Source organism: Neofelis nebulosa, chromosome 2 (assembly GCF_028018385.1).
Source record: "Neofelis nebulosa isolate mNeoNeb1 chromosome 2, mNeoNeb1.pri, whole genome shotgun sequence".
NCBI classification, from domain to species: Eukaryota; Metazoa; Chordata; class Mammalia; order Carnivora; family Felidae; genus Neofelis; species Neofelis nebulosa.
Genome location: NC_080783.1, coordinates 176,496,638 through 176,524,540, shown reverse-complemented (window position 1 = coordinate 176,524,540; position 27,903 = coordinate 176,496,638). Strand labels below are relative to the sequence as shown.

General features: G+C 45.5%; 1 protein-coding gene across 3 annotated transcripts in view; it reads right to left on the bottom strand.

Moving 5' to 3' along the window:
• The window catches only part of PLPP3 (phospholipid phosphatase 3), an 87,621-nt gene extending 61,595 nt beyond the window's left edge, over positions 1-26,026 (bottom strand). Inside the window, exon 1 of one of the 3 annotated variants that reach the window (XM_058717283.1) lies at positions 25,353-26,026. In XM_058717283.1, coding sequence (XP_058573266.1) covers positions 25,353-25,491 — 139 coding nt within the window. In that variant the 5' untranslated portion in view covers positions 25,492-26,026. Of the gene's footprint in view, positions 1-14,090; positions 14,214-25,352 lie in introns of those variants that run through there. The other 2 variants (XM_058717281.1, XM_058717282.1) reach the window with 2 other exon arrangements.
• Between the last annotated feature and the right edge of the window lie 1,877 nt (positions 26,027-27,903).

Below are 27,903 nucleotides of genomic sequence, written 5' to 3'. Positions count from 1 at the left end.
CTACAGGGGCACCTGGGTGGCTCAGTCAGTTAAGCGTCCGCCTTCGGCTCAGGACATTATCTCGCGGTTCATGAGTTCGAGCCCCGCAGCAGGCTCTGTGCTCAGAGCTAGCTCAGAGCCTGGAGCCTGTCTTCAGATTCTGTGTCTCCCTCTCTCTCTGTCCCTCCCCTGCTCATGCTGTCTCTCTCTCTCAAAAATAAATAAAACATAAAAATTTTTTTTAAAAAAACTTAAAAAAAAGACATTATTTAAAAAAAAGAAAGGCTATAACATTTATGCTAGTGTAAAAATCACTTCAGTTTATGTTTGTTTGGTTTTTTTTCAATTTTTACTGAACAATTTATGTATACCAGGCCCTGAGTTAGGCAACAGGAATACAGAAGTAAAAAGAGAACGTCCCTGCCTCAGATTTCACTCTCAGGGTTCTACATAGACCTATAGCTATTCTGTTTCTCTCCCAATATGTATAGGAATATGGTGTTTTCTCCAAATCTTAATCCACCATACAAAATGCTCTCCTTCAAAGAGGGAAAGAAAAGTTGTGTGCGTGGTCCAGATATCTACAAACACATGGGACACTTTTCTTCTAAATGTCATTGTTCAATAAACCAATCAGCTGTTATAATGTCTCTGATTGAGTCCAGTTGTCAAAGCGAATTAAGTCCACCTGAATCAAAAGAGAGAGACATGCTGTCCCTACATCTCATGACAACACCTAACTAGGGTGAGAATAACCTAGCCTGGATGCAGATTCAAAGCCCTGGCACCTCTGAATTCAAGTGTGCTGGACTTTGTTGGTCAAGCGCGTCCGTGAAACTACTAGGGGAGGAACAATACTCGTTAACTGCCACCACAAATAATGCTACAAGGCAGAGGCTTAGATCTTGACTCTCAGGAGCCTCTTAGCACGGACTACATTACTGACACCACCCATCTGGAGCACAGAGCACAAACAGTTAAGATCACTAATCTACGAAAAACTGTCCCTCCTTGCTCACATCTCTGAGTCCTGTTGCCCTGAAATCTTAGTTTTCCAAATGTGTGACCCAGAGTCGCTGCGCCTCGTCTAGGTGACAGTCCCGGTTGACCCAGGCCCTCCCAGAATCCTGTCTGTTGTCAAAGGTTCTGCCAAACCCACTCATTTCCTTTCGTTGTTCCCATTGTTCTATCTCGACCCCCACGCCCCCTGCTCCAACCTTATGAAGCAGTTGACAGGAAGTGGGTCTTTACTGCTCATGGACGTTTTTGCTTAGTAGGTACTGTTTAGATACATAAAAATGAAGAAAAGGAAAAAAAAAAAAAATGAATGGGCTCTGCCAGAATTTATTTTCTCTTCCGTGAGTTATATCGCTGAGTCTCCTCCATGTTTATAGCCCTTCTCTAACCAAACCGTCCCTGCAGGGCTCCATCTGTTGGTGGGGTTGCTGCTGTTTAGAAAATCTGTGAGGCGACTACTGAAGTCTCACTTCAGGGAAGGTCAAATTTAAAAGCCTGTTGGTTGGGAGAGGGCCACACGTATGTGAACGCGGTGGTGGGTGCTTATGAAGAAAGGCAGTCTCCTAGACTTCAAGTCTTCGCGCTCTGGTCAACTCAAGTTTAAGCTCCTTTGTACTGGAATCGTACTCCTTTAACTCAACTCTATCAACCTAGCGGATAGCAGGTGATGAGAAAATGCTGCACAGATAAGCGGGTGAATCAATGAATTCATGAATGCAGTCACTTTGGGTGGCGAAAGGAAAACCTTTGGTCTCAGGTCAGACATCCTTGCTAGAGTGGTCATGTCTGTGTGTACCTTCACGGATCATTTCCGTCTTCTGCTAAAAGACATACTAGTGTTAAGTCCACACTATACAGGCTGTGCAGATTAAGCGGACAGAGGAAAGATAACAGCTTCTGAAACCGACTTTCGAGGGTTTTGGAATAAACTCTCACTGTATGGGGGAAAGTTTATACTTCCTCCATCGATCCCATAGTCCCTCTCCTCCTCGGCAAGTCCCGGGGCGCTGTTCCAATCCCACACTGCTCTGTGCTGAAGCCAAAGCCCCGTTTCCTGCCTCAAAAGGCCCTTTGTTTGGGCTCTCTTTCCAAATCAGCGTATCCTGAGCTTGAACCCTCTTGCTTTTGAGAACTCCGATGCCTTGGCAGCAGAAGCGTTGGCCAGCAGGTCTGTAGTCCTAACAGCTTTCAAAAACCTCAATGTGAGGGCATGTCTATAGCTAAGAAACTCTGTTTCATGGGAGGGGGGAGACGGAGTATTATTTTAAGAGTTGCAAAAACAACTTCAAATTGACTCTTTAGTCTTTAATTGCTACCAGAAGACTGAGAACTTCTTGTTCCCTTGTATTTAATTAAGATGATAGTTTTAATCAACTTTAAATGATATTGGTTAATATGCTCAGCTTAATCTCTTGGGCAAGTTTTGCCTCAGAACACTGGAATGCATTAAAGACAAAACCCCAGCGTGCACACTCTCTCCCAACTGGAAAACACCTTCCTTTAGCAAGAGCAGCTGGCAAGGTAGCTATCTGTGCAGCTGCCATAGGATTCTCTGGAAGGGCTCCAAAGCTACTTCTCAAAGATCAGATAAACTACGTCTAATCCACACTTTGTATACTACACATGCTATAAATCCAGGTAGCACTCTTCTACACACTTACTGGTTCTGAAGTTTGCCAATTATCTCCGACAGATAACGGTTTCCAAACAAAAAGTTTCTACGGGGGCAGGGCAGAGGTAGAGGTCAGTGTGGAATAGGCTGCTGTCTGCCAGGGCATCTTCCAATCCTGGGACAACCTCTGAGATAGGGATTACTGCCCCCATTTTACAGATGAGGAAACTGAGTTTCAGAGAGGTTACAATCCTTTCCTTGGGTTGTAAGCTAGCAAATGGTGGAACCACGATTTGAGTCCAGAACTGTCCCAAGACACATCCTTTTTCCATTGTGCCACATTGTTTTTTATAAAATGTTAACACTTTGGGCAAGCGCTGGACTGGGGGAACTTGTTAGGTCAATCTCTTCGTCTCTCTTCTTATGTTGAAATCCTGGGACAGGACTCAGCCATCCAATACGGTCAAGACTCCAAAGTAACTAAGCATTGTGTTAGGTGCAGTCTTTAATATTTTATGACCTCAGCAGATCTTAAAGACCATCTAGGGGTGCCTGGGTGGCTCAGTCGGTTAAGTGCCCGACTGTTGATTTCAGCTCAGGTCATGATATCAGTTTTGTGAGTTTAAGCCCTGTCAATCAGTGGGGTTCAGCGCTGTCAGTGTGGAGCCTGCTTGAGATTCTCCCTCTTACTCTGACCCTCCCCTGCTCTCACTCTCTCTGCCTCTCTCGAAATATATAAATAAATAAACTTGAAGGAAAAAAAAAAAAGGCCATCTAATTCAACTGCCCCATTATTTAAGTGAGGAATATTAGACCAACAGAGTTCAGGGCTCTGTTTAGGCTGTTAACTAGTGCCACAGCTGGGATGACTTCAGATGAGGTGGACGTAGTGAGGGAGTGGGATGAGCAGAAACCAGCCATCAGAATGGATATGCTTTCCCACATGCAGAGAGGAAGGGGAGGGTGCTTTGAAGAGGGAAGACGTGATCAAAGGCCAGAAGGCAGCCATCTGTGGGGCGTGCCTAGGAAACAATGAGAGCAATATGGCTGAATGTGGATGTCAAGGAGAATACCTGTGTATTCAAAATAAGCCTGGTAGGAACTAGAAACTGTTAACAGTAGATGCCTCTGGGGATTAGAATTTTGAGGGATGATGGGTGAGAGGGTTATTTATTCCCTTTTAACATTATCGTATTTTTGGATTTTTTTTTTTTTGTTTTTTTTACTGTAAGAATATTTCGCTGTGCTCTGGTATGCTGTGTTAAGGTTTAAAAGGCTTTGTAGATTACTGACACATGGGGTCAGTATCTGATCTGCAAAACAACCAAATCCATAGCGCGCAGGGATGCTTTAAAATAAAGTACTTACTGGATTTAAACTTGGACCTGCACAAGGTAAGCGTTTTATTTCCTCTGGGTTTTACCCATTTTCCAAGACGGTTAACTTTCCTGAGCCTAGTTTCCCATCCATAAAATAGGGGTGGGCAGGGGAAACCCTTGGTGCTTGTGCCCAATGACTTCTGCATTCTAAGACTTTTCTAAAGGATGGTCATCAGTATAGGTCAGGGGTAAGAAAGAAGAACCACTCTGCTGGTGTAATGCCTCATTTGACAACGGTGCCTAACAGCCTTCTCCTGATTTGCCGTCCAAACAACTGTGATTATTACTACCCTCGGTCTCCCCAGACCAATTCTGCCACCCCCGTACAATGTCCGTGTTGAACTTCTAGATTCGTATCTGCCCAGTGTCCGCTCCAGAAGACTCATGGGCAGGGACCACATCCGATTCATCGTTAGGTCCCAACACCTAGCGCTTTCCCTGGTACATTAAAGATGCTCAAGGAATATCTGTTGAAATGACACATCATAACCATTTATTCTAGGGCTTTAAGTGATAAAGCTGATTAATATTAATAATGCTAATAATTAACGACACAGTACCAAACATAGTTCATGCTGGATTAAAATTATAGCAAGACAGATAGCATATTAACATAGTCTTTGAGGCAACAGTCATAGAGAAGGAAAGTTACCTGGCCAAGGTGATCCAATAAAATTAGAAGGTTAGAACAGAAGCCCAGATTTAGATTTCTTTTTCCCAGTTTGGATGTCTTTCCTCCACAGAAGGCCTCCTCTCTCCCTCCATGTAGAAGCCTACCTTCAGACAGGACCAGGTGAGAAAAATCTCTCATTCTAAAAATAGTCCTGGCTTTTGGGGCACTTGGGTGGCTCGGCTGGTTAAGCGATCGACTTTTGATTTTGGCTCAGGTAATGATCTCAGGGTTGTGAGATCGAGCCCTGCGATGATACCGTGGAGCCTGCTTGGGATTCTCTCTCTCTCTCTCTCTCTCTCTCTCTCTCTCTCTCTCTCTCTGCCCCTCCCCTGCTTACTTGCTCATGCTCTCTAAAAAATAAAAAATATTTTTTAAAAAAGTAAAGAAATAGTTTAAAAATAGCCCTAGCTTTTAAGGTAAGTTAAACACTTTTTTTTTTTAAAACAGAAGCTGTCGTGGTTAGTACAAATTCAGTCTGTTGACCACAAAACACTGTATGAATGTGAAACTGAACTCAAAATATCTAGCGGCATTTAATTTTGTTACATACTCTCAATTTTCTCAAGTTCATTAGTACTTTATGATGGGCTGTTACAAGTCTAGGAAGCAAAGGGTTGTTTTTTTTTGTTTTTTGGGTTTTTTTTTTCCCATTTCATCACACTGACTGGCAGGAAGTATGTAGTAAGCATACAGTGTTTAGCATTATAATTATACTTAATAATAATGTAGCTATTTATAGAAAGAAGAGATAGTGTGCCAGAGGCTACCTTAGGATTGTGCAAAATGTTACTTTTCTTTTTTGCCTCTTGTCTCTACTTTCTAACATAACTTTTTGCTGACATTTTCTTTAATACAATTTCTTGAGCACCTATTATATGCCAGGAAGTCATAATCTATTAAGATGGAACTTTACAAAAGTGAAAATAAACCAAACGCTCTACCTGAGAAAGATCAACACAAAGTGCTATGAGGGCCCGAAGAAGGTCTAATTCTGCCCAGAGGAAATACAGTAAGGCTTCACAGATATTGCACTTGAACTGAATATGGGGAGGTACGTAGCATACAGTGAACAAAGAGAAAGAATGACAGTGGGGAAGCCAGTGAGCAGTCATAGAAGGGAGATGCCGGTGGGCCAAGCGCATGGAGAAGGGGAAGAGAGGGGGTATGGGAAGCAAGGGAATGAGGAACACAAACAGTTGGCTGGGGCCTCACTCCGAAGGGTCTCAAATACCCTTATTTTGTAGGGGCACCTGGGTGGCTCAGTCGGTTAAGCATCCAACTCTTGATTTTGGCTCAGATCACAATCTCACAGCTTCATGGGTTTGGGCCCTGCATTGGGCTCTGCGCTGGTGTTGGGAGTGTTGGGATTCTCACTCTCTCCCTCTCTCTGGCCCTCCCCTACTCATGCTGTCTCTCTCTCAAAACAAGTTTTGTTTTTAATTTTTTTTTAACGTTTATTTATTTTTGAGACAGAGAGAGACAGAGCATGAACAGGGGAGGGGCAGAGAGAGAGGGAGACACAGAATCTGAAACAGGCTCCAGGCTCTGAGCAGTCAGCACAGAGCCTGACGCGGGGCTCGAACTCACGGACCGTGAGATCATGACCTGAGCCGAAGTCTGACGCTTAACCGACCGAGCCACCCAGGCGCCCCTCAAAACAAGTTTTAAAAACCTAAAAAAAATAAAATAAAAGGTTACTTTGCAGTCACTAAGAGGTCGTAAAAGTCCTGGTCTGAAGAGAAAGGCCTATGCAATCTGAATTGCTGTTTTAGGACACACTCCTTTATTCTTTTTTTCTTTTGTAATGTCTTTTTTATTTATTTTTTGAGACAGAGACAGAGCACGAGCAGGGGAGGGGCAGAGAGAGAGGGAGACACAGAATCCGAAGCAGGCTCCAGGCTCTGAGCTGTCTGCACAGAGCCCAACATGAGGTTCGAACTCACGAACTGTGACATCATGACCTGAGCCAAAGTCGGAAGCTCAACCGACTGAGCCACCCAGGCGCCCAAGAAACACTCCTTTATTCTTAATGCATATGGAGGGGAGACACTATCACCTTAGAAATAAAACCTCTGAAGAAATGTTTTCAGCCACAAGTATGTGATAGCATGCATCTAAAATGAGATAGAAACAGGGAGAATGGAGAAGAGAGCAAACTCAGAAGATAATATATATACATACATATATATGTATATATACATACACAAATATATACATATACATATATATACATATACATGTATATACATATACATATATATGTGAACACACACACACACATATATATCCATTGCATAATACATACATGATTTTACAGCCTAAGGCATTTCCTGTATATTTGTGACACCATACCCTTTGGTCTCAATTGCTCTAACAGGTCAGCAGAAAATGAATTGTCACCCCACTGTATCATTCCTAAAGTTGTAGTGATTTGCCAGGGGACCCCCAACCAATACAGCAAAGCAGGGAAGAGAGCCCAGGATCAGCAAGGAGCTGCTTCCTAGACTCCACATTTTAAGTTTTTCATTTAATCACCCACCCAAGACACCTGGCTGTGTTTTCTAGGTCAACTGATTGTGTACCTATCTTCTCATCTTCTCACCTGCCCCTTAAGGGCAGGATCCACCTCTCCAGATTCTTTGTGTCTCTCTCAGCCTTTGTATGTATCTCAATAAACACTGAAGGATAGATAAGATAGACCGGGAGTCCCAGGAATGTTCTCATCTGTAGTTTTCCGACAAAAGAGAATGGTCAATAGCCAAGAATGCACTTTCTCACTGGTTTTTTTTTGTGTGTGTGGGTATTTCCCATTCATCACTGGTCCACAGGGGAGGAACAGCCCTTGCTATGACTCCTATGATCCCAAGTGCCTCTTGCCAGCTGCTTTGCTGCTCTGCATGCTAAGGTGAAGGATCTGTACAAAATGGGTCTGCTCTAAGTCCTATTTAACTTTTCCATGGGTCTGTGTTTGTCAAAGCTTCATGCCAACTCTGTCAGAAAAAGAAACGCCACAAAACTTCTTTTAGGAAAAGGAGAAAAAGACCTACTTTATACACTTGCTCTCATGCTAATCATACCACCATTCAAAACCAGATGAATAGGAAACCTACAATAGCCTGGGAAATACACAGAGCCTGTAACCAAAGTGTAGGCTACTTCCCTCAAAATGTTGTATTTCCCCGGGGTCTTTTTAACTCTTTTGGGCAAGACTGATAAGCAGCAAGGACAGAATCTGAAGTCCCCGATCGCTACACAGAAAAGTCCATCCATTTCTGTATGAAATTGGCCAACTATTCTCCTGCCAGGCCCCTGCCCTTCTTTAATGCTCTACGGAGCTGGAGCTAAGAATCTCCTGCGTATTTTCTTTTTTTTTTTTTTTTTTAATTTTTTTTTCAACGTTTTTTATTTATTTTTGGGACAGAGAGAGACAGAGCATGAACAGGGGAGGGGCAGAGAGAGGGAGACACAGAATCGGAAGCAGGCTCCAGGCTCCGAGCCATCAGCCCAGAGCCTGATGCGGGGCTCGAACTCACGGACCGCGAGATCGTGACCTGGCTGAAGTCGGACGCTTAACCGACTACGCCACCCAGGCGCCCCTCTCCTGCGTATTTTCAATAAAAACGGATGCGTGGCGTGAGTGACCAGCTCAAAACAGATCCCAGAAAAGCACTCCCCTGGAATCTTAGTAAACGATCTTTGCTAGTGATTAACTAGTTGAATTATTAATACGTTGTGTCACTACTCACCAGAAAGAGTTGAGACAGGCATTGCTAACTAAGTTCAGAGAAAACTAAAATGAACTCCAACCTGCTCCTTCACAGAGTTATTGTGAAATTCAAGTCAGTTAATAATGCCTGTAAAGCCCCTAGCATTACAGCCTGCCAGATAAGTCTCCAGCAAAATGCATGCCCTTCCCCCTTCCAGCCTGAAGGTTTTGAGTCTAATCTTGACCCTCCAGGAATCTGCAAAGCAACAGGCAAAACTAAAAGGCTCTAAATCCCAAATCACACTTGAACACTTTAGAAGGCCTGATCATTTCATTCTAAAACTTTCTGGCTTGCTTGCTTTCTTCATAAGCTTATTATTGAAAATAGAAGCCAGTGCAATTTCCAATGCTAGTCTTCACTCTTGGAGGAAAGAGCGAAGGTGTTGATTGCTTCTTATCCCCAGGCACTCAACCATTTTCCTATCGCAGGATCCCCAGCAAGCCACTCAACCTCTCCCCAAAGGGCAACTGCTTCATCTTTAAAAATCAGTTATGGCAGTATCTCCCCCTTCGGCATCACACAATTTGATGAGATACATATCATGTGTGACTATACCAGAAGGGCTCAAAAAATGTTCGTTTCCTAGTCTTTTTCCAATTGACATTTGGAGAAAAATATTCTGAATGTGGGGGTATTTGTGTTTTGTTTTGTTAGCTTTCAGGGTTTAGGTAGCCAGAGATCTATCTAGAATGAGAGAAATTAATTGGGGCAAAACAAAATATTTACGTTCAAATTCTCAGATGCATTTGATGGAACTGTTCAGTGAAAGAGATAATTAATAATAACTGGATTTCACCACCCAGACGAGAGGAACTGCAGACACCAAATTTAAGGCAAAATGTTGATTAAAGGTTTTTCAATCATCAGTGGCCCTAGGAAAACTGAACCAAAGGAAAAAAAAAATCAAGATGGCTTACTTTCCCATGGGATTGAAAGGCCAGTAGTTTGAATGTTTTGACTCAAGAAGCATATTTTAATTTTCCAGCCAGCCCCTGGAAATCATGCATTCACCCAATGCCTATGATATAGATCTTCCAAAGCAATGGTTTACCAGGTAATGAGTGGAGACCATCCCTCCTGCCTACTTATTGGAGTCACTCTCTCCAAAGAGATTTAAGTGAGAAGCCCATCAAACAAAAGACTCGGCTAAGTTGGTAACAACCTTGGCAATATTTTAAAAATCCTAGCCTGCTGAAAGTAGGTGCAGCTGTTCAAAAGACAACACTATATATTTCATCAAAATGTCCATCAAGGCCAAGATGACAGCCAAGACCAATGCAATGATGAGAACTAATACATCAGGTCATTCTTCCCTAGAAACCAATGGAGGCCAAATTGACCAAATCAGCTACTGTGGGCAAGTGTCTAATGAAATCCACTGTGTGGCTGACAAGCATGTCTGCAACTTCCTGTTGGTGGTCACCAACTCCACAAAAATGTGGGTCATCTGTGGGGAAGAGGCTATTGGGAGAAGTTCTATTCACCGCATCTAATGAAGGTACTGCACCCACAGCCACTAACCAGAAAAGCACAATTTCTCCATAGGACCCAAAGGTTACATCACACCACAAGCACAGCACATCAAGCCCATGGAACGAAAAGGTCACTAACACAACAACCCATTACTGTTGCCTGATGCCGGTGACAAAGGCTTGGTTCCAGCCCCTCTTCCATTTGGGCCACCTTCCCATGACCTGGTGGTTTCCTCTGCTCTAGAATCACAGAGCGGCTTCTCCATCCAGGAATGCTCAACCTTTTCACCACCAAAGATACCTGCCACTTCCTTCTTGCCCCTCTGTGACCTCTGGAAGATGTCCTTATTTACCAAGTAAACTGTATTTTACATCATTTCTCTGCTTTTGCAAAACAAAGCATAGACAGTGCCAATCCCATCTCCGAATGAGCAGAGATAACCAGCAGGACCAGAGTGAGTGGACAAGTGTCCTTACACATTCAAGTCACAGCACAGAACACCAATGCTTTGACTCGTCTAGGCAGAGGCTGATGGTCTGAGTTAGTCCAGTCTAATTGACTGTGGGTAAATGAATGTGCAGTACATGTTAGCTATTTTTGAAGTACAGAAAATAGCATAAGATGCCCCATAATTGCCCTAGTGGAGCTTTACAGGCCCAGAGAACCCAGGGTGAGAATCACAAATATAACTCATGTTGGACAATTCATCATGTGTCACCAATGTGAAAGCCAGCATGGACTAGTACGGACAAAGGGGGCTTCAGAAGCACCCGGAGAACAAAAGCAGTAAACCCTGGTCTTATGGGACAGACTGCTTAGCTCTGACCCCAACACTGACACCCACTTGCCCCATAATCTTTAAGAAGTTATTTTTTAACCTCTCTGAACCTCAGTCCTATAAAATGGAGATATTGGTAATAAGGACTCCACAGGCTCATTGGGAGGATTAAATAAGAGAATGAGGGCACACTGCTTAACCCAGTGAGAGGGACATAGTACTCAATAAATGTCAGCAATTAACATTATTTTGGCAGGCCTGAGTCCCAGGCCAGCCCCAACACACATGAGCTGTGTGAACTTGGCCAACTCATTTCCCCTCTCCGAGTTGTAAAACCAAGTCATTGACATCTACCTTATTCTGTTATTGTAGAGATCAAGCAAGACAGCAACTAATGTTCCTATTAATAAAGGTGAATGTTGGGGCGCCTGGGTGGCTCAGTCTTAAGTATGCGACTTTTGGTTTTGGCTCAGGTCATGATCTCATGGTTTGGGAGTTGGAGCCCCACATCAGGTTCCATACTGACAGCGTGGAACCTGCTTGGGATTCTCTCTCCCTCTCCCTCTCTCTCTCTCTGCCCCTCCCCCCTCGTTCTGTCTGTCTGTCTGTCTCTCTCTCTCTCTCTCTCTCTCAAAGGTAAATAAACTTTAAAAAATAAACAAAGTGAGTCTCTTCCTCACCCTTTTGTAATATCTGTGGTTTTTCACGCCCTTACCGTTTCATTTGTAGAACAACTTACAGCATGATACTTAAACTAATTCCTAAAGATTTGTGCTCGGGTCTTAACGCTCTTTACCATCTCCGGCACCCAGCACAAGTCCAAAAGACAGGTGGTAATTCTCATTTCTGACATGATCATTATGTACACAGCCACACAACTGGGGGCAGGGGGGAGAGTGAAGGAACAACCTTAGCAGACACGACAGCTCTATTCCATAGCCTTAAAAATACTGTAAGACAGATCTCAGGAATACTCAGGTCTTAATATTAACATTCGCACTTTTAACTGTTTTCAAGAGACTCTGAAGATCCAAGCCTTGTTTTCATGTTGCCGAGGCAGGAATCTGCCTGTAACATCCCGGTTTGTGGAAATAGGTTACTCAGCGGGTGAGCGGTCTAGCTGACCACCCGGCATCTTTTTCCTCGGTCAGCTTTATTGTTCTCTGCCCACTCATCTTAAACCCAGGGACAGTAGTAAACTGATTAGAAACTTTGCTTCTTTGTGGAAAATGGCCCTGAGAACAAAGGGACACTATAGTGGTTTAATGAATATGTTAATTCCAAAGGTCTTTGGTAAAACTTTTGTGTTTTCTCCTTAGATATTTTAATTAATCTGAAGAAATTTTCCTTAATTTTTTAATTTTTTTTTTTAATTTATTTTTGAGGGAGAGAGACAGAGAGAAACAGAATGCGAGAGGGGTAGGGGCAGAGAGAGACGGAGACACAATCCGAAGCAGGCTCCAGGCTCCTCAAACTGTCAGCACAGAGCCCGACGCGGGGCTCGAACCCGTAAAGTGCGAGATCACAACCTGCGCTGAAGTCGGATGCTTAACCCACTAAGCCACCCGGGCGGCCCCGATCTTAAGATATTTCTAAAATGGTACAGCCGCTATGGAAAATAGTTTGGCAGTTTCCTCAAGAAGTTAAACACGGAGTTACCATGGGGTCCAGCAATTCCACTCCTAAGTATACATGTCCAAGAGAATTGAAAACATAGCCACACACAAAGTCTGTACAACGAATGTTCAGAGCAGCATTATTCATAATAGCCAGGAAGTGCAAATAACCCAGAGGCCTTACTGACTGATAAATGTGGTATGGCCATACAATGGAATATTATTTGGCAATAAAAGTAAATGAAGTATTGATACATGCTGAACAAACACGCTGTTCATATGTGATACAATATGGATGAACCCTAAAAATATTATCTTGAGTGAAAGAGGCCATTCACAAAGACCACATAGACGATTCCACTTACATGAAACGTCCAGAAGAGGTGAATGCGTATAGACGCAAAGAGTTGATAAGTGCTTGTTGATAAGTGGGATGGCGGGACCAGGAGGGTAAATGGAGAGTGACCGCTGACAGGTACGGGTTTCTTTTTACAGGATGAAAATGTTCTAAAAATTGAATGTGGTGACAGTTGCCCAAGTCCGTAGGATATACAGAAAGCCAGTGAACTGTACATTTTAAATGGGTGAATTACACAGTACCTGAATTACACCTCAACAATGCCGTTTTAAAGACAGCATTACAATCCAAGAAAAATTGCTTCTCTAAACCAGGAGGATATCCAATGGCCCATTTATTTTCAGGGGCATTTGAGAAACTAAAAGTTCCAGGAGGCAGGGGTGCAGAGATAACTCACAAGTTCACTTGTCTAGTAAGGTTATGAACATGAAGCGTTTTAGTAGTCCTACAAGATGGGTTTCATTGAGTCTTATATAAACACTGTCTTGAAAATGTGGAGGGAGGGAATAGTAGCACCACTGTTCGGAGGTTCCCACCAAGGAGATCAGGAACTAGCTGTCTGTCTGTCTATCTAGCTTTCTTTCTTTCTACCTACCTATCTATCTATCTATCTATCTATCTATCTATCTATCTATCTATCTATCTAATTTTTCTCCCTCCCTCCCTCCCTCCCTCCCTTTCTTTCTATTTATTTATTTTGAGAGTGTGTGCCACTGGGGGAGGGGCAGAGAGAGAGAATCCCAAGCAAGCTCTGTGCTATCCGCACAGAGCCCAGAGCACACAGCCCAACAGCGGGCTCGATCTCACAAACTGTGAGATTGTGACCTGAGCCAAAATGAAAAGTTAGATGCTTAACCAACTGAGTCACCCAGGCGCCCCTCTCTGTCATCTTTCTTACCTTCTCTTCTCTGCCTCCCTAATAACTGGTCCTCATTCTCCAATTTCCCTCTCCTCAGACCCAGTGATCTCCAACACAAATCAGAGTAGATGAATCCTCTCTTAAAAATGGTTCATGAATATGTTAATTCCAAACGTTGTCTATAAAACCTTTAATTTTTTTCCTGACATATTTCAACTAATGTTATGCTATTTCTAAAACATGCTGCAGCCGCCATGGAAAAACAATTTGGCAGTTCCCCAAAAAGTTAAACATGGAGTTACCATATGACCCAGCAATTCCACACCTAGGTATATATGGTGTTTGGTTTCTATATGACATTTTCCATAATAAAAAGGAAAACGAAAACAAAAATAAAATTTCATTTGCTCGGCTGGTCCTCCAAAATAAAGTTCAAGTTCCTCGGCTGCCTGCCTTTCACAGCCCCCCCTCTATAATCTGGCTCCAAGCTATCTCTCTAGCCTCATCCACAACATTCTCCCTCCCACACACAATACAAACACACAATGCTGTGCTTACACCCCAGCCTCGCATATGCACCCTTCCCAGATGTATGTTCCCGTTTCCACGGCTCAGCACCTGCTGGTCCCTTTGCTGGATCGCCGTCTCCTCTTTCCGGGCATGTAAGCCAGGATTTCTCTTGCATGACCCAGCTCCAGTCGCTCAGGCAAACTTCCCCACTCTTCACTTTTCTGCTAGAGCCCCTCCTCTATCACTCCACATCAGCAACACTTAGCGTGCACCACAAGTATGCAAGTCTGTTTCTCACTCCCCAGCCTGAGGAAGTCTTAAAGGTCAAGACACCCCGAGGGACCCAGCATATAGTAGGTGTTCAAGGAACATCGGTGGAAGACAAGACCCCTACTCGAAAGACAGGTACAAACCTAGACTTAATTAAACAGGCTCTCTAGAAATTATACCGATTGATACCACAAACTAATTCGGGGGCCAGATATAAAGAAACCATCAATGAGAACGGCTTCCTTCGTGTCAATATAATTATGTGCATTATGTGCTTTGGGGGTACATAAACAGGAACCAAAGCATACTGCTTATTATGACAAGGCGCTTATACTGATTTGCATTTCTCTGCAAACCTCTCGAGGCATATAATTTTGTTAATTTGTGACAAACCTCAAAAACACACTTACCACCAATATTCTGATTGCAACATATACTTTCAAGGAACAGAAATCAACAAGTTCCTTTCAAAAGTTTCCAACTGGATCTCATGTGTGTTGTTTGGTTTGCTTTTAAATTGGGGGGACTTTAATGCACATTCTAATTTGTACATCTGGATCTAAAGGAAGGAGAGTTCCACGAGGATGTTGGAGAACCTGACCCAGCTTTCATTTGAATGTTGGCACCAGTAATTAGTGCATGACCCTGAGGAAATTATTTAATCTGAGAGCCTCTGTTTCCTCCTCAGTCACATGAGAATATTTTCTACCTCAAGAAGCTTTTAAAAAGCAAAAACTTCGCAAACTTGGTTTTCTTTTTCTTCCCTCCTGATACAGCGTTTGAAAAAGTGGGCGCCTGTTCAAACTCCAATCAGTCAGCAGTGATCTTTGGTAATGAGCACTTTCCAGAACAAGTGCTGGTTTGAAGAAAAATGGCATTGAGAAGCTGCCTTGTCCTTCAAATTCGCCTGTGTCTCTGGCCTCGCTCAACTACGACCTGCCGATTTAGATTACAAGTTAACCCATTTGCCTTGTTCTTCCTTTGACGCCAGCAAGGGAAAAAAGAGAAGTTCTGGAGAACTGGACCTCACGAACGATGCTGATTTCAAACTCACAGCTACACAACACAGGAAAAATGGCATAAAAGGCAAGACACTGGTTGGAGGCCCTGCTCCTCCATGATGGCCAGGCGATCACCACCCAGTTCAGGCCTCAGGCTCCTCTTATCTGATCAAGAGCCCAGATGAGGACACAGTGACAAGGATGACAGCAGCCGCCACCACCTGCTGAGCGTCCCGCACCAGGCACTATGCCTGGCAGAGTCTCACAACCCTACAACACACGTACCATCCCACCGACAAAGGAGAAAACGGAGGCCTCGCACACATGCAGTGACTTTCCTTTTTTTTTATAATTTTTTTTTTAACGTTTATTCATTTTTGAGAGACAGAGAGAGACAGAGCATGAGCCGGCAAGGGGCAGAGAGAGGGAGATGCAGAATCTGAAACAGGCTCCAGGCTCTGAGCGGTCAGCACAGAGCCCGACGCGGGGCTCGAACTCACGGACTGTGAGATCATGACCTCAGCCGAAGTCGGACACTCAACCGACTGAGCCACCCAGGCGCCCCTCAGTGACTTTCTTGAGAGTACAAATACAAAGCCAGTACCAGCAGGCAAGCTCTCATCTGTCTGACTCTAAAGCCTGTGCCTCCCTCTCCGACCTCCCAACCAAGAGCCCTGTGTTTCTGACTGAAATTTAAAAAAAAAAAGACCTTGATATTGTTGATCATCATGCCTCCAAGCCCCTTCCAAATTCTAAAGATTCCATGAATCTAAGGCAGTGGAGAACTGTTCCTACAGAAAGGCTCATTCAACACACTCTGAGCTGTTTTGCCATTAATTATGTACAGCTAGCTCTTCACTGCCCAACGTGATCCTTCGGGTTTCTATTTATGTCCGAGGCACCTGGGTGGCTCAGTCGGTTAAGCGTCCAACTTCGGCTCAGGTCATGATCTTGCAGTTCGTGAGTTCGAGCCCCGCGTCGGGCTCTGCTGACAGCTCAGAGCCTGGAGCCTGCTTTGGATTTTATGTCTCCCTCTCTCTCTCTCTGTTCCTCCCCCACTTTCTCTCTCTCAAAAATAAACAAACATAAAAATTAAAAAAAAAAAAAAAAAGAGACTCCTATGTATGTCCTATATTGGGTCCCGTAGAACATACAGTACATATCCGGACTCAATAAAACTGAAATGAATGAAATAGAATGAACTAGAAAAAAGCAAGTCTTTGCTGCATTAATTGCATTGAAAAGTGGGCAGCGAGGCAGATGGGAGCGGACAAGAGCTCTGGAAAACTGCATGACTAATGACCGCCAGGCGCCCGTGTTTCCTCATCTGAGCTGCAGTTTCCTCATCTAGCAAAGGAATCTGGTACCGACCCCACACGGTTGGCCTGCATAATCAATCTGATAATTAGCACGGCTGGTCCCCCACTTCCTCAAGAAATACAGAGTTCCCTGGATGACAGGCATTTTGAAAACTGTCAATCATGGCTGTTCTTTTGAGTCAGATTTTTCCCTGGGCTGGCAGAAGACATGGATAAGAGGTGACCCTGAGACATACCATTTGTCCAAACTCCCTCCCACCTTTCCTAAGGTGTGTTTGTCTTTCTCTCCAGATGATGTGGCCGTGTCCCTTGCAAAGGGGAAGAAAGCAGCCATCAGACATTACTGAGGTTCCTGTATTGTGACATTCCCCACAGGGGATCAGAAAACCGGCCCCTGCTTTTCTTCCGCTAATGGAAAACATTTGTGTTCCCTCTGCCTGGTTTTTTCTTAGGATTCTCTTCCCACTTTTTCCCCCTAGCCTGTTTTTCAGGCAATTCTGCTGCCAAAAAATGCAAGGATTTCATAGCACCCCTGGGGAGTAAGAACACTAGGAAAGAAAGGGAAATACTACTATTACCAGGAGTAATAATAGCAACACAATACCTGGTAGTGATAGAGTGCTTTTTAACTTCCCAAAGTGCTTTCAGATTCATGACCTCATCTGAGTTGCACCGGACAAGGGGGTCACTAGGTTTCTTGCTTATTTTCCAGATGAGGAAAGTGAAGCCTGGAAAGGTTAAACAACTTTTGCCCAAGTCACAGGCAGATCTGAGTGAATCCAAAGCTGGTATTGTTTCTACAATACTTTGCCAGGCTAACTTTGATCCTATGAAGGCTCTATTCAAGAACCTCATTTAGGGGCGCCTGGGTGGCTCAGTCGGTGAAGCGTCCGACTTCGGCTCAGGTCATGATCTCGCGGTCCATGAGTTCAAGCCCCGCGTCGGGCTCTGTGCTGGCAGCTCAGAGCCTGGAGCCTGTTTCGGATTCTGTGTCTCCCTCTCTCTCTGACCCTCCCCCGTTCATGCTCTGTCTCTCCCTGTCTCAAAAATAAATAAACGTTAAAAAAAAAAAGAAAACATTTATTCATTTCGCTTGTCACTCATACACAAACTTCAATATCTCAAAAGAAAATATTTACAAAGTTAACACCTCATGTTTCCAAAGTGGTCACTGGGCTGGCAACTTCCACTGAGCAGAACTCAGTTTAGAACCCGGAAATAAATAAAAAATTCCGGCCTCTCGGCAATCAGAAGACATCACACCAAGCCCTGCACTAAAAATCACAGACCTTCAGGCCCGCACGCAGAGGGAGTTTTTCCTTTTGAAAGAGTTCTAACAAGCTTCATGATCTTTGCTGAAAGACAGGTGTGCTGGCCACCTACGGAAAAACTACAGACGACCTAACAACGTGAAAACTGGCAGAACAATCGGTCCAGGGACAAAAGGCCCAGCACATAACCAATTGCCCTTAAGACACAGCTGTTGAACAACATAGTCAATATCCGATTGGCTTGATGAGAATCACCAGAAGCTTTTATAAAAAACAGGACCCCAGGTCCTGGCCCAAAGCCTGGCGAATCTGAATCTCCTGAGAAGGAGGCTGAGAATCTCCATTTCACATCAGATGGGTTTCCTTACTAGGTGAGTTTGCGACATACTGATATAGTAGGCATCCCCCAAATAAGTCATTACCCCTCATATAATGTGCGCTGGTTGAATTGACACACTGGGTAGGGTGTTTCCATAAATATAACTGCCCACACAGGGAAGAGGTCCTCGACTACAATCTCATTAGCATCATGCTGTGACCAACTGGGCTTGCCAGCCCAAACAACTGCACAGGAAGGGGAAAGAAAAAATCCAAAATTGACAGGAAATCAAAAGGGGCTAAAAGTGGAAAAGGCCACCAACTCTGGCTTTAACAGCCTCCCACAAAGACAGCTAAACCCCCCCTGGTGTCTTGGGAAGAAAGAGCTAAGGGAAAACAAAAATAGCACAAAAAGACCCTGGCCGTTCGGACAATTAAGGAAACCGAGGTTTTCAACCATTCTGGAAAAGTCATCATGGCTTACCTATGAAATGGAGGTTCCCTTCTTTTTTTATTTTTTTTTATTTATTTTTTTAACGTTTATTTATTTTTGAGACAGAGAGAGACGGAGCGTGAATGGGGGAGGGGCAGAGAGAGAGGGAGACAGAGAATCGGGAGCAGGCTCCAGGCTCTGAGCCGTCAGCCCAGAGCCCCGACGCGGGGCTCGAACTCACGGACCGCGAGATCGTGACCTGAGCTGAAGTCGGACGCTTCACCGACTGAGCCACCCAGGCACCCCTGGTGGTTCCCTTCTTTATTTCAACCCATGCAGGATGCTTGGCTGGACAGTTCACCAGTGGATTAATGAAAACCTGTTTCTACATTCTGTGGTTCACATGGTAGATTAAGCTATCAAAACGTATTGAGTTATTAAAAATACATAGTGACTATAATAGAAGAGCAATAAAAAAAAGGAAAAGTCACCTGTTGTGATGGTATGCTTGTGACTACAGCCGACTCTTGAACAACACAGATTTGAACTGCACGGGTCCACTTACAGAGATTTTTTTTCAATACAGTACAGGACTACAAATGTATCTTTTCTTTCTTAAGATTTTCCTAATAACATTTCCTTTTCTCTAGCTCACTTTCTCGTAAGAACACAGTATATAATACCTATAACATGCAAAATACGTGGTAACTGATGTTTATGTTTACCAGTAAGGCTTCCGGTCAACAGAAGGCTCTTAAAGTTTTTGTTTTTTGTGTTTTTTTTTTTTTCCAACGTTTTTTATTTATTTTTGGGACAGAGAGAGACATAGCATGAACGGGGGAGGGGCAGAGAGAGAGGGAGACACAGAATCGGAAACAGGCTCCAGGCTCCGAGCCATCAGCCCAGAGCCTGACGCGGGGCTCGAACTCACGGACCGCGAGATCGTGACCTGGCTGAAGTCGGACGCTTAACCGACTGCGCCACCCAGGCGCCCCAAGAAGGCTCTTAAAGTTTTGGGGAAGTCAAAGGTCATACGCATTGCTCAAGGGTCAGCTGTACTATACATTTCAGGAGGCAGGTTAAGGGACACATCTGGCCAAGGAAAAATCTAGCTAGTTTCTCAGCATATTGGGTTAACTTTAGTAATGGTGCTTACTTTTCCTTCCAGAAAGAATACCAATATTACCTTATGGTCAGCATTCATTCTTTGGTAAAAAAGATGACACTTCAGTTGATGGTAAATGGTCCAACAGAAGGAACAACTGGGTTTCTACATCGCAGTATCTACCAGCACAGAATCATAAAACTGTTAGTGCTGCAAGAGATCTGAGAAGATGATCTAGTCCCTTCCTTTTATTGTGATAATGACGAAACCCAGGCCCAGGGAAGTCAAATGACTTTCTCCACAGTTACATAGTGACCTAGTGGCAGTCTGAGGCCAGAACCCCTATTTCTAGGCTCATCACTGTTGTCACTCACTGAGATAATGGACAATGAAGAGTTAAGCAGAGTGCACCCATGAGGGTAGATATTCCACAAATGTGTCACTCCTCTCTACTAGAAATCCGTCACAGAATGTTGCAAGGCAGCTTTACACATTAGAGATAATCCCGCCCAACCAGTCATTTTACTACTGGGAAAAAAAACAAGAAACAAAAAACCCTGAGATCCACAGAAAACCAACTTGTCCACAACCACACAACTGGATGGTAGCTTTGGCCACCCTGGAACTGGAAGCTTTCTGGCTCCAAGTCTCCTGCTCTCTTCACTACACCACACTGCCTCTCTTCCACAGTTAAAAGTGGGTAGTTTAATAATAACACAAGAGGGTGTTATGTAGCCCATATATGGAACCAGTTCCAGGATTTTACCTCCACTGTTTAAGTGAAAATCAAGAAACATCCAAGAACATTCTGGAATCACTAAATTACCCAGCATAGTTGCTGAGTGTCCAGATTCTATATTTTTACCCGTTTGAGCTTCTTTCTCTCTGCTTCGTGATACTACACCCATCGACTGCATTTCCTGGTGGGGAAGGGCACAGGAGTCCAGCCTTCCAGGCTAAATGTGACCGAGCACCTGCTTCTTCAAACACCTCACACCCCTACCTTAAGTTCAACTTACCTACCTTCGGGTATCAAAAGCCAAATGAGGACAGTTGGGTTTTTTGTTTGGTTGTTTTTTTTTTTTTGAACAAACAACTTTCTCTAAAGAGAGCTCAGGGTACGCTGTTGTTGAGCAGTTGGCTCAAGAATTCTGCTCAGTTTTAGGGTCCACTTTCTCAGCTACAGTTTAGCGTCCCAATGAATAGGAATCATCTGTCTTCAACTTACTGGGCAAACGTGACATTCTCCTATTTGAAGTGAAGCTTTCTGGTCTTCACCATACTATTCTTCCTGAGTATTTCATGGTCTCATCTACTTATTATTCTGAGACACAATGTATGAAGACAGCCACAAAACCTTCATCCAGGGCTCAGGTATAAATCCCTTGCATTTGCCCAAGTCTTAAGAGAGGACAAAAAACTTTCACATCCAGTATTTCTTCTGATCCTTGCAGCAACATAACGAAGTGGCCAGGCTGACCACTGTTTTGCAGATTAGCTAACTGCGCTCGAAGGATGAAGGGCCTTGAACAAAGCCCACGCATAAAAAGCTGGACCTGTCTCAAACTGCCTAGACCTCAAAGTGCATGTGTTGGAAGGAGGCACTCAGTAAATACCTGGGATGAGGGACAGGAAAGAGGGAAAGCAGGGGCATAGAAGCTCCGCATGGATTTACCAAATCTCTGCCTTTTGCTACAGTCATGGACTGCTGGTGTTCCTTCTTTGGAACTGCAGTCGCACAGAGTAAAAAGGTGCCCTCAAAAATCTGTGAACTACTTAGACTCACAACCAGCCCCAAATCAAAACAATGCTACGGGGCCACAAAACCGTATCACTAATTAGAAGAGTTCAGTCACGTTTATCCATTTGCTTTGGTGTAAATGGGTAACTGGGAAATGTAGAGAGGGAGGGCTTTGTGCGAACGGTTTCGGAATTTTCTGGTAAGAATCTGAGTTTGAGGGGTGCCTGGATGGCTCAGTCAGTTAAGCATCTGACTCTTCATTTCAGCTCAGGTCATGATGGATCTCAAAGTCCACTGAGATCGAGCCCCATGCAGGGCTCTGCACTAAGTGTGGAGTCTCCTTGGGATTCTCTCTCTCTCTCTCTCTCTCTCTCTCTCTCTCTCTCTCTCTCTCTCTCTCTCTCTCTCCCCCGCTCACACACACTCTCTCTCAAAGTAAATAAATAAACATTTTTTTTTTAAACCTGAGCTTGAGGGGCTCCTGGGTGGCTCAGTCGGTTAAGCGTCCGACTTCGGCTCAGGTCATGATCTCGCGGTCCGTGGGTTTGAGCCCCGCGTCGGGCTCTGTGCTGACAGCTCAGAGCCTGAAGCCTGCTTCAGATTCTGTGTGTGTCTCTCTCTCTCTCTGACCCTCCCCCGTGCATGCCCTGTCTCTGTCTCAAAAATAAAAATATATGTTAAAAAAAAAAATTAAAAAAATAAAAACCTGAGCTTGAAAAGGAGACTGACTCCAGTCCTGCTCACTGAGAATTAGTCCTCAACCCATATTGACTTCAGTGTGAACCTTAGTCCTTCCCTTCTCCACATGCTGGTTTTCTCACCTAGGAAATGGAGATGATCTCTCCACAAAGGTTACAGCAAAGAGGAGATACATTTATATTAAGAAGAGGTGAACAGGGCTTAGAAGGACAGTGGATGCTCCTCCCTTCTTGCCTGGGAAGGTCCTCTGCCACTCTCCTGTCCCCTGCTACACCAGAACCCATGCACAAAACACAGGAGGCGGTACATGTTACATAATTGAAAGGAAAACAAAACCAAATTCGGAAAGACTACCACACAAAGATTCTTAACTGTGTTTACAAAAGCAATTAGTTGGCAAAGACAGCTGTTCAATGGGAGGTAAACTCCCTTTGGTGTCCTCAGACACCAGATTCTTTTGGCCTTCAAGCCAAGAGTGGACTTTTGTTTTGTTTTTCCCTAAGAATTTAGCGTTCCAAGAAGGTATGAGAAACGAGTTCAACCACTAGCATATTTCCACTCACATAACACTTATGTAGCACATCAGCTTTTATTTTTTCCAGATACAAGGAGATGAAGCTTGCTATGTATTCCTGTGAGAGAATAAACAGAAAACTATGCTTCTCTTTTTAATATATTAGTGCCCTGTAATCCAGACCAGATGATCAATAAACTATATAAAAATTAAATCATACTGACAGTCTGAGGCAAAAAGTGAACCAAGTAGAAACAATGTTTTAGGACCGTTGTGTAGGGGATATTAAAATCACATGCTGGTTATTAACTTTCTTTTGGAAGTCAAAGAGTTCTGCATAGGTTTCTCAAGTGCTTACCTTATGGCTTTTCCTATTAATTAAAGGTGTTAGGCATTAAGTTAGTGATGATGTATTTTGGTCTATGCACAGGGGAGACACTGATAATAAGTCACTTTGAAAAGGACTTTGTTGACATAGTTTTAATGGCACGGCATATACCCTTAAAATAGATAGCTACATGCCTCATAATAAAATGCAGGGTCCGGCTATCACCTTTTTGAGGTAAACAAAATCATTTATTCAACCAGACCAGCAGTGAGTCAACATAATAGCAAAGTAGAGAATATTAGCTTCCGGGGGGGGGAGGGGGGGGGGGCACAGGGAGAGTTGGGGCAGATGACCTAAAATGCACAATCATACACATCACTCGCACCTTCCACGCACAACAGTGTCCCTGGCTAAACCATAGCTGATAGTTGGGTCTTCTGGCAAATTCCTTCACACTTCTTTTCCCTTTACTCAGAATGCATCCTCTCTTGGGGACGGCCTTCTGAATCAGCAGAGTGGAAGGGGGGAGGAGAACAATGAAACTGTTCAAAGGCTGTCAGGCATGTTCTACCTTTGTTTTCCTAATCACAAAGTGGGAGGCAGGAGGGTACCCGGCACAGACCTTCTGGGAAGAGTTTACCTTACCGCCAACAACACGCACCAGTAAACACTGGGAAGCCCCAGACAAGTTTACAGCAAACAGCTTCAATGTGTTTAGTGTTTTCCTTGTACTCCCCCAGGACCAGGGAGGGCCTTTTAAAAATTCAATAGCTTGGCAGCAGACTTGAAATACTAATCTTCCCACTGTGCAGGATAATAAGCCGGCGGCCTTCAGGAAGGTAGGCCCCCCAGTGACAATTCCTTTACATAGCATCTTAACGTTCAATTTCTAGCAAGAGGTGCCACGGGGATTTGTGCCTCTCTTCCCTTCCACAGAGCACAACTTTATGGACAGCTGTCTCTCTGGGCCCAAAGGGGACCATTCTTATGTTTTCATAATCCTAAGGGTCCCATCTTTCTTTGACTCCCAAACTTACTACGGACAGTCAAGCCAAGGACAGACGGACGTCAGTAAGGACCTCGCTGCAGAAAGAGTCAGCAAACACAAAGAGAAGTGTACCTCCAGCCCACTGTCTCTGGTTTGCACAATGTGCACGGACAAATCCATTTCAAAGGGGACTTAAGTCTCCGTGCAGGAGTTCTATTTTAAGGGAACTGAACTGGGAACACAGATGTTTCTTCAGTTAGCAGAGTTGGCAGAACAGCTCCTGGACCAAATCCGAGTTCTTAATGCAGGAAGGGGCCTTAGGAGAGCATCTAATTCAACCCACTCACTCCACTGACGAGGAAACTGAGGCCAATGAGGCAGTGGGGTGGCACACCCAGCAAGTGGCAGTGTTCTGATGACAAGTCCTGCGCGCTTTCCATTACGCCATGAAGCGCTTCAAAAAAAAAAAAAAAATTCTACTCTGACTTCAACCTTGGAACTCCTGTAGATTCATGTCAATAGCTTTCTTCTGCCTCCTACCAAGTTCATAAATCCTCCTCGCTCCCCGCTCCATTCTTTAACGCCCACCGCTCTTCCTGCAGGGGCATCCAACTAGTGGGGAAAACAGCAAAGGACCATCGCCTCAATTTTCTGGGGCTGCCGTTAACCGTGGTGCCACAACATGAACTCGATCCTGGCTTGCCTGCCCCGTGCCTCGGTCTTCCTAATCGGTGAAACGGGGTTCCTCACCCATCCCGCACCGAGTCAGGGCGAGGGCTGGTTGAAGCCAGGGCCGCGACACCGCCCACCCCTGGCACACAGTAGGCGCCCAACAAGTTGCATTGGAACGGGCGCCCGCATCAAGGCCCCGGGGCGCACCTTCCAGCCCCCCCGGGGGGCGCGCGGGGAAAGGCCAGCCCGAGAGCCGCCGGGCCGCGGCGGCGCGAGCGGAAGGGTTGGGTGTTTACACACATTCAGCGAGGAGGCAGCGCGGCTGCAGGCAGGGGCCCGGCGCCCCCGGAGATCCATTTTACTCGGACGCGGGGCCACAGGATCGGCGCGGGCTCCGGGTCACGGTTCCGCCCACGGCCCTGCGTAAGGAGGCCGACCCCGCACCTTCCGCGGGACCCTGCCTGCGCCCCCAGCCGGAGACGGCTTGTAAGGGGCCGCGGGCTCCGGTGGCCCGGGGAGCCTGAGCGCGCCCCCACGCCCGCTTCCAGGCCGGGAAGCCGGCGGCCCGGGGAAGGGCGGGCGCCGGGGCTCGGGCGGCGCGAGGGCTCCGGGACAGGGCTGGGGTGGGGTGGGGGTGGGGGGCCGGGGCTGACGGCGCGGGGCCGAGCTCACCCATGAAGAGGCAGAAGAGGTCGAGGCAGATGAGCAGCGCCCGCTTGCTGCCGCCCTTCCTCGGGTTGTTGTTGAGCGCCGGGCTGCCGCCGTTCTTGCTCTCCGGGGCGATCGCCTTGTCGTACTTGTAGTTTTGCATGGCGCTGGCTGCGGCGCGAGCCTTTGGCCCCGCGAAGACGCCCGGCGGCGGCGGCGGCGGCGGCGGCCACACACCCGCGCGCCCGGCCCGCCTCCCGGCCGCGGCTGCTCGGGGACGCGGAGGGTCGGCCCCCGCTGGCGGCGCGGCGGCGACGGTGCAGCCCGCCGCGCGCTTCCCGCTGCAGCCCGGGCTGTGTTCGGCTCCCCGCTGCTCCTCCGCGCTCCTCTCTCAGCCCCCAGCCGTGCGAGAGTCCGGGGGGACGAGAGCCAGATGCCGAGCAGAAACTTCTGCAGAGAGCTGTGCTGCCCGGGGCGCGCGGGGCTGGCGCGTGTCCGGCTGCGCGAGCGGGCGAGTGGGCAGCGCGGGCGCTCGGCCACCTTCCTCGGCTGCTGCTTCCTTAATGAATGGGAGCTGCTCCGAGCCCGGCCGGAGCGCCTGCCCCGACTCCCAACTTCTCCTCCCTCCTCTTCCTCCGCCTCCTCCTGCTGCCGTAGCGGCTGCTGTTGTGGTCGCCTGTGTTTGTTTCTGCACTTTTATTGCACGAGGTCCTTTTAAAAAGAGAAGGCGGGGGGGGGGGGGGGGGGGTCCTTACTTGGCTCCGAAGAGATCCCGAAAGCACAACCCCTTCCTTAAACTGCCTAAGACGTAGGATAATTAAGGCCACATTTTCCCCCACCCCCTTCAAAAAAAAAAAAAAAAAAATCCTAAAAGGAAAAGTTAACTCTCAAACCAGAGAATCCGGGAGCCCCTAGCGTTCAGAAACACCAAGTTGTCACAAAAGGAAAACGATATAAATAAAAAAACATTGTCTTGCTGGCCCTTGGGTCGGCCAAAAGTTGAGGCTGTATGCATTCATTTCTCCTCCCTTACAGATTCGGGGCTTTCAAGGATTTATTTCGGTTTGAATCGTATTAATCGTGAAAATGCTCAGGGAAAAACGCCCGGCACTGGATTCTGAGCTAGATTCTGAAGATAGGAACTGGAGACACGACTTTGGAGCCAGAGCCTGTAGATTTGAATCGCGGCTGTGGCTCTGTGCCTCAGTTTCCCCATATGTAAATGCATATGTTAACTGTTTCTCCCAAATACAGTAACTGTAAAGATTGAATTAGTTAATCCATGTAAGCATCTAGAACGGTGCCCGGTACAAAGAAATGGTACGTAAGAGTTAGCCATGACCTTTATTCCAGTTTTGGGGGATGAAAGCGCCCCAAGCCATCAAGCCACTCTGCAATATCTGTAATTTTATTTTACATTATTTTATATGAGTTCATCTTTCTTCCAGGTAGAATACTATATCAACATTTACGGGGCAAGAGTCTTCCCCTATATCTTCTATAGCGCTTGGCAGAGAACTGGGCACACAGTGGACGATAAATGGACACTTTTTCCAGCTGTCTTTTTTGTGTATCAAGAAAGAGTTGTAGCTTGCTGATACATTTACACTGACTTGTTGTGGGGTTCAGTGACACCTGTATCCAGCCACCATCAACCACTTGTCCTTTCCAGAACAGTCCTTTGACACCATTCTCTTGCCCTCCTACTCCCTCTGCTTATGACGCACATCTATCCTTTCTCTAGCTAGCAAAAGGCTTCTGTTGCTCTAGAGTCCTCTGAAATGTCACCTCTCTGAGCCCGTTCTTGACCCTTGGGCAGAATTAACTTCACTTTCAACCTTTGTTTAGAACACTGTCGTGGCACTTATCACCATCTGGTTTAGGGCTATAGTTAGGAAAAATCAGTTGCACAGCATCTGTACCGTCCCCAGCACAGGGTTTGGTATCTGCTCAATTAAGGTGAAGTCCAGCCTGGACGACAAGTCGGGCTGGCAAAGAAAGGTAAAATCGCCATCTTCTGGAATCTCCAAGACAGCTTTGGAGCTGGGGCATCCAGATGTGTCACACACACAGCACTCTCAATTCAAATAGCAACAAGTAAAAGCCAGGATAGCTAAGAGAACAGATTCCTTCCGTAGCTTTTCAGTGAGACCCACCTCTTGAAATGTTAAAATGGCAGAAACAATACAAAGTGATTATTGACATTCTGAAAGGAATTCGGGGATTCTGGAGTCTTTCCCTTGCCCACTCAACCCTCTTTGTAATGATAATCACCCTTGAAGTTCTAAGTCGCCAACCCCTGTCTTTGGAATTTCGATCTGCAAGTAAGTCCAAGTCTTGTTGAAACCTCAGACCCCTCCTATCTTCCCCCCTCCTTGGGCACCTGTGCCACTCAGATGGCTCCTTGTATCCTACTCTGTTCTATCATTAGAATTTTAGAGTTACCTCCTTTTCCATTTCCTGTATGCTTTTCCTTATCTGCAAAATGACTTTTATTAAGAATAAACATATTTAAGAATAAACATTGTAAAAGCCAGCCTTTTACTGTAGCTAAATGGTATTACAACTCTTCACT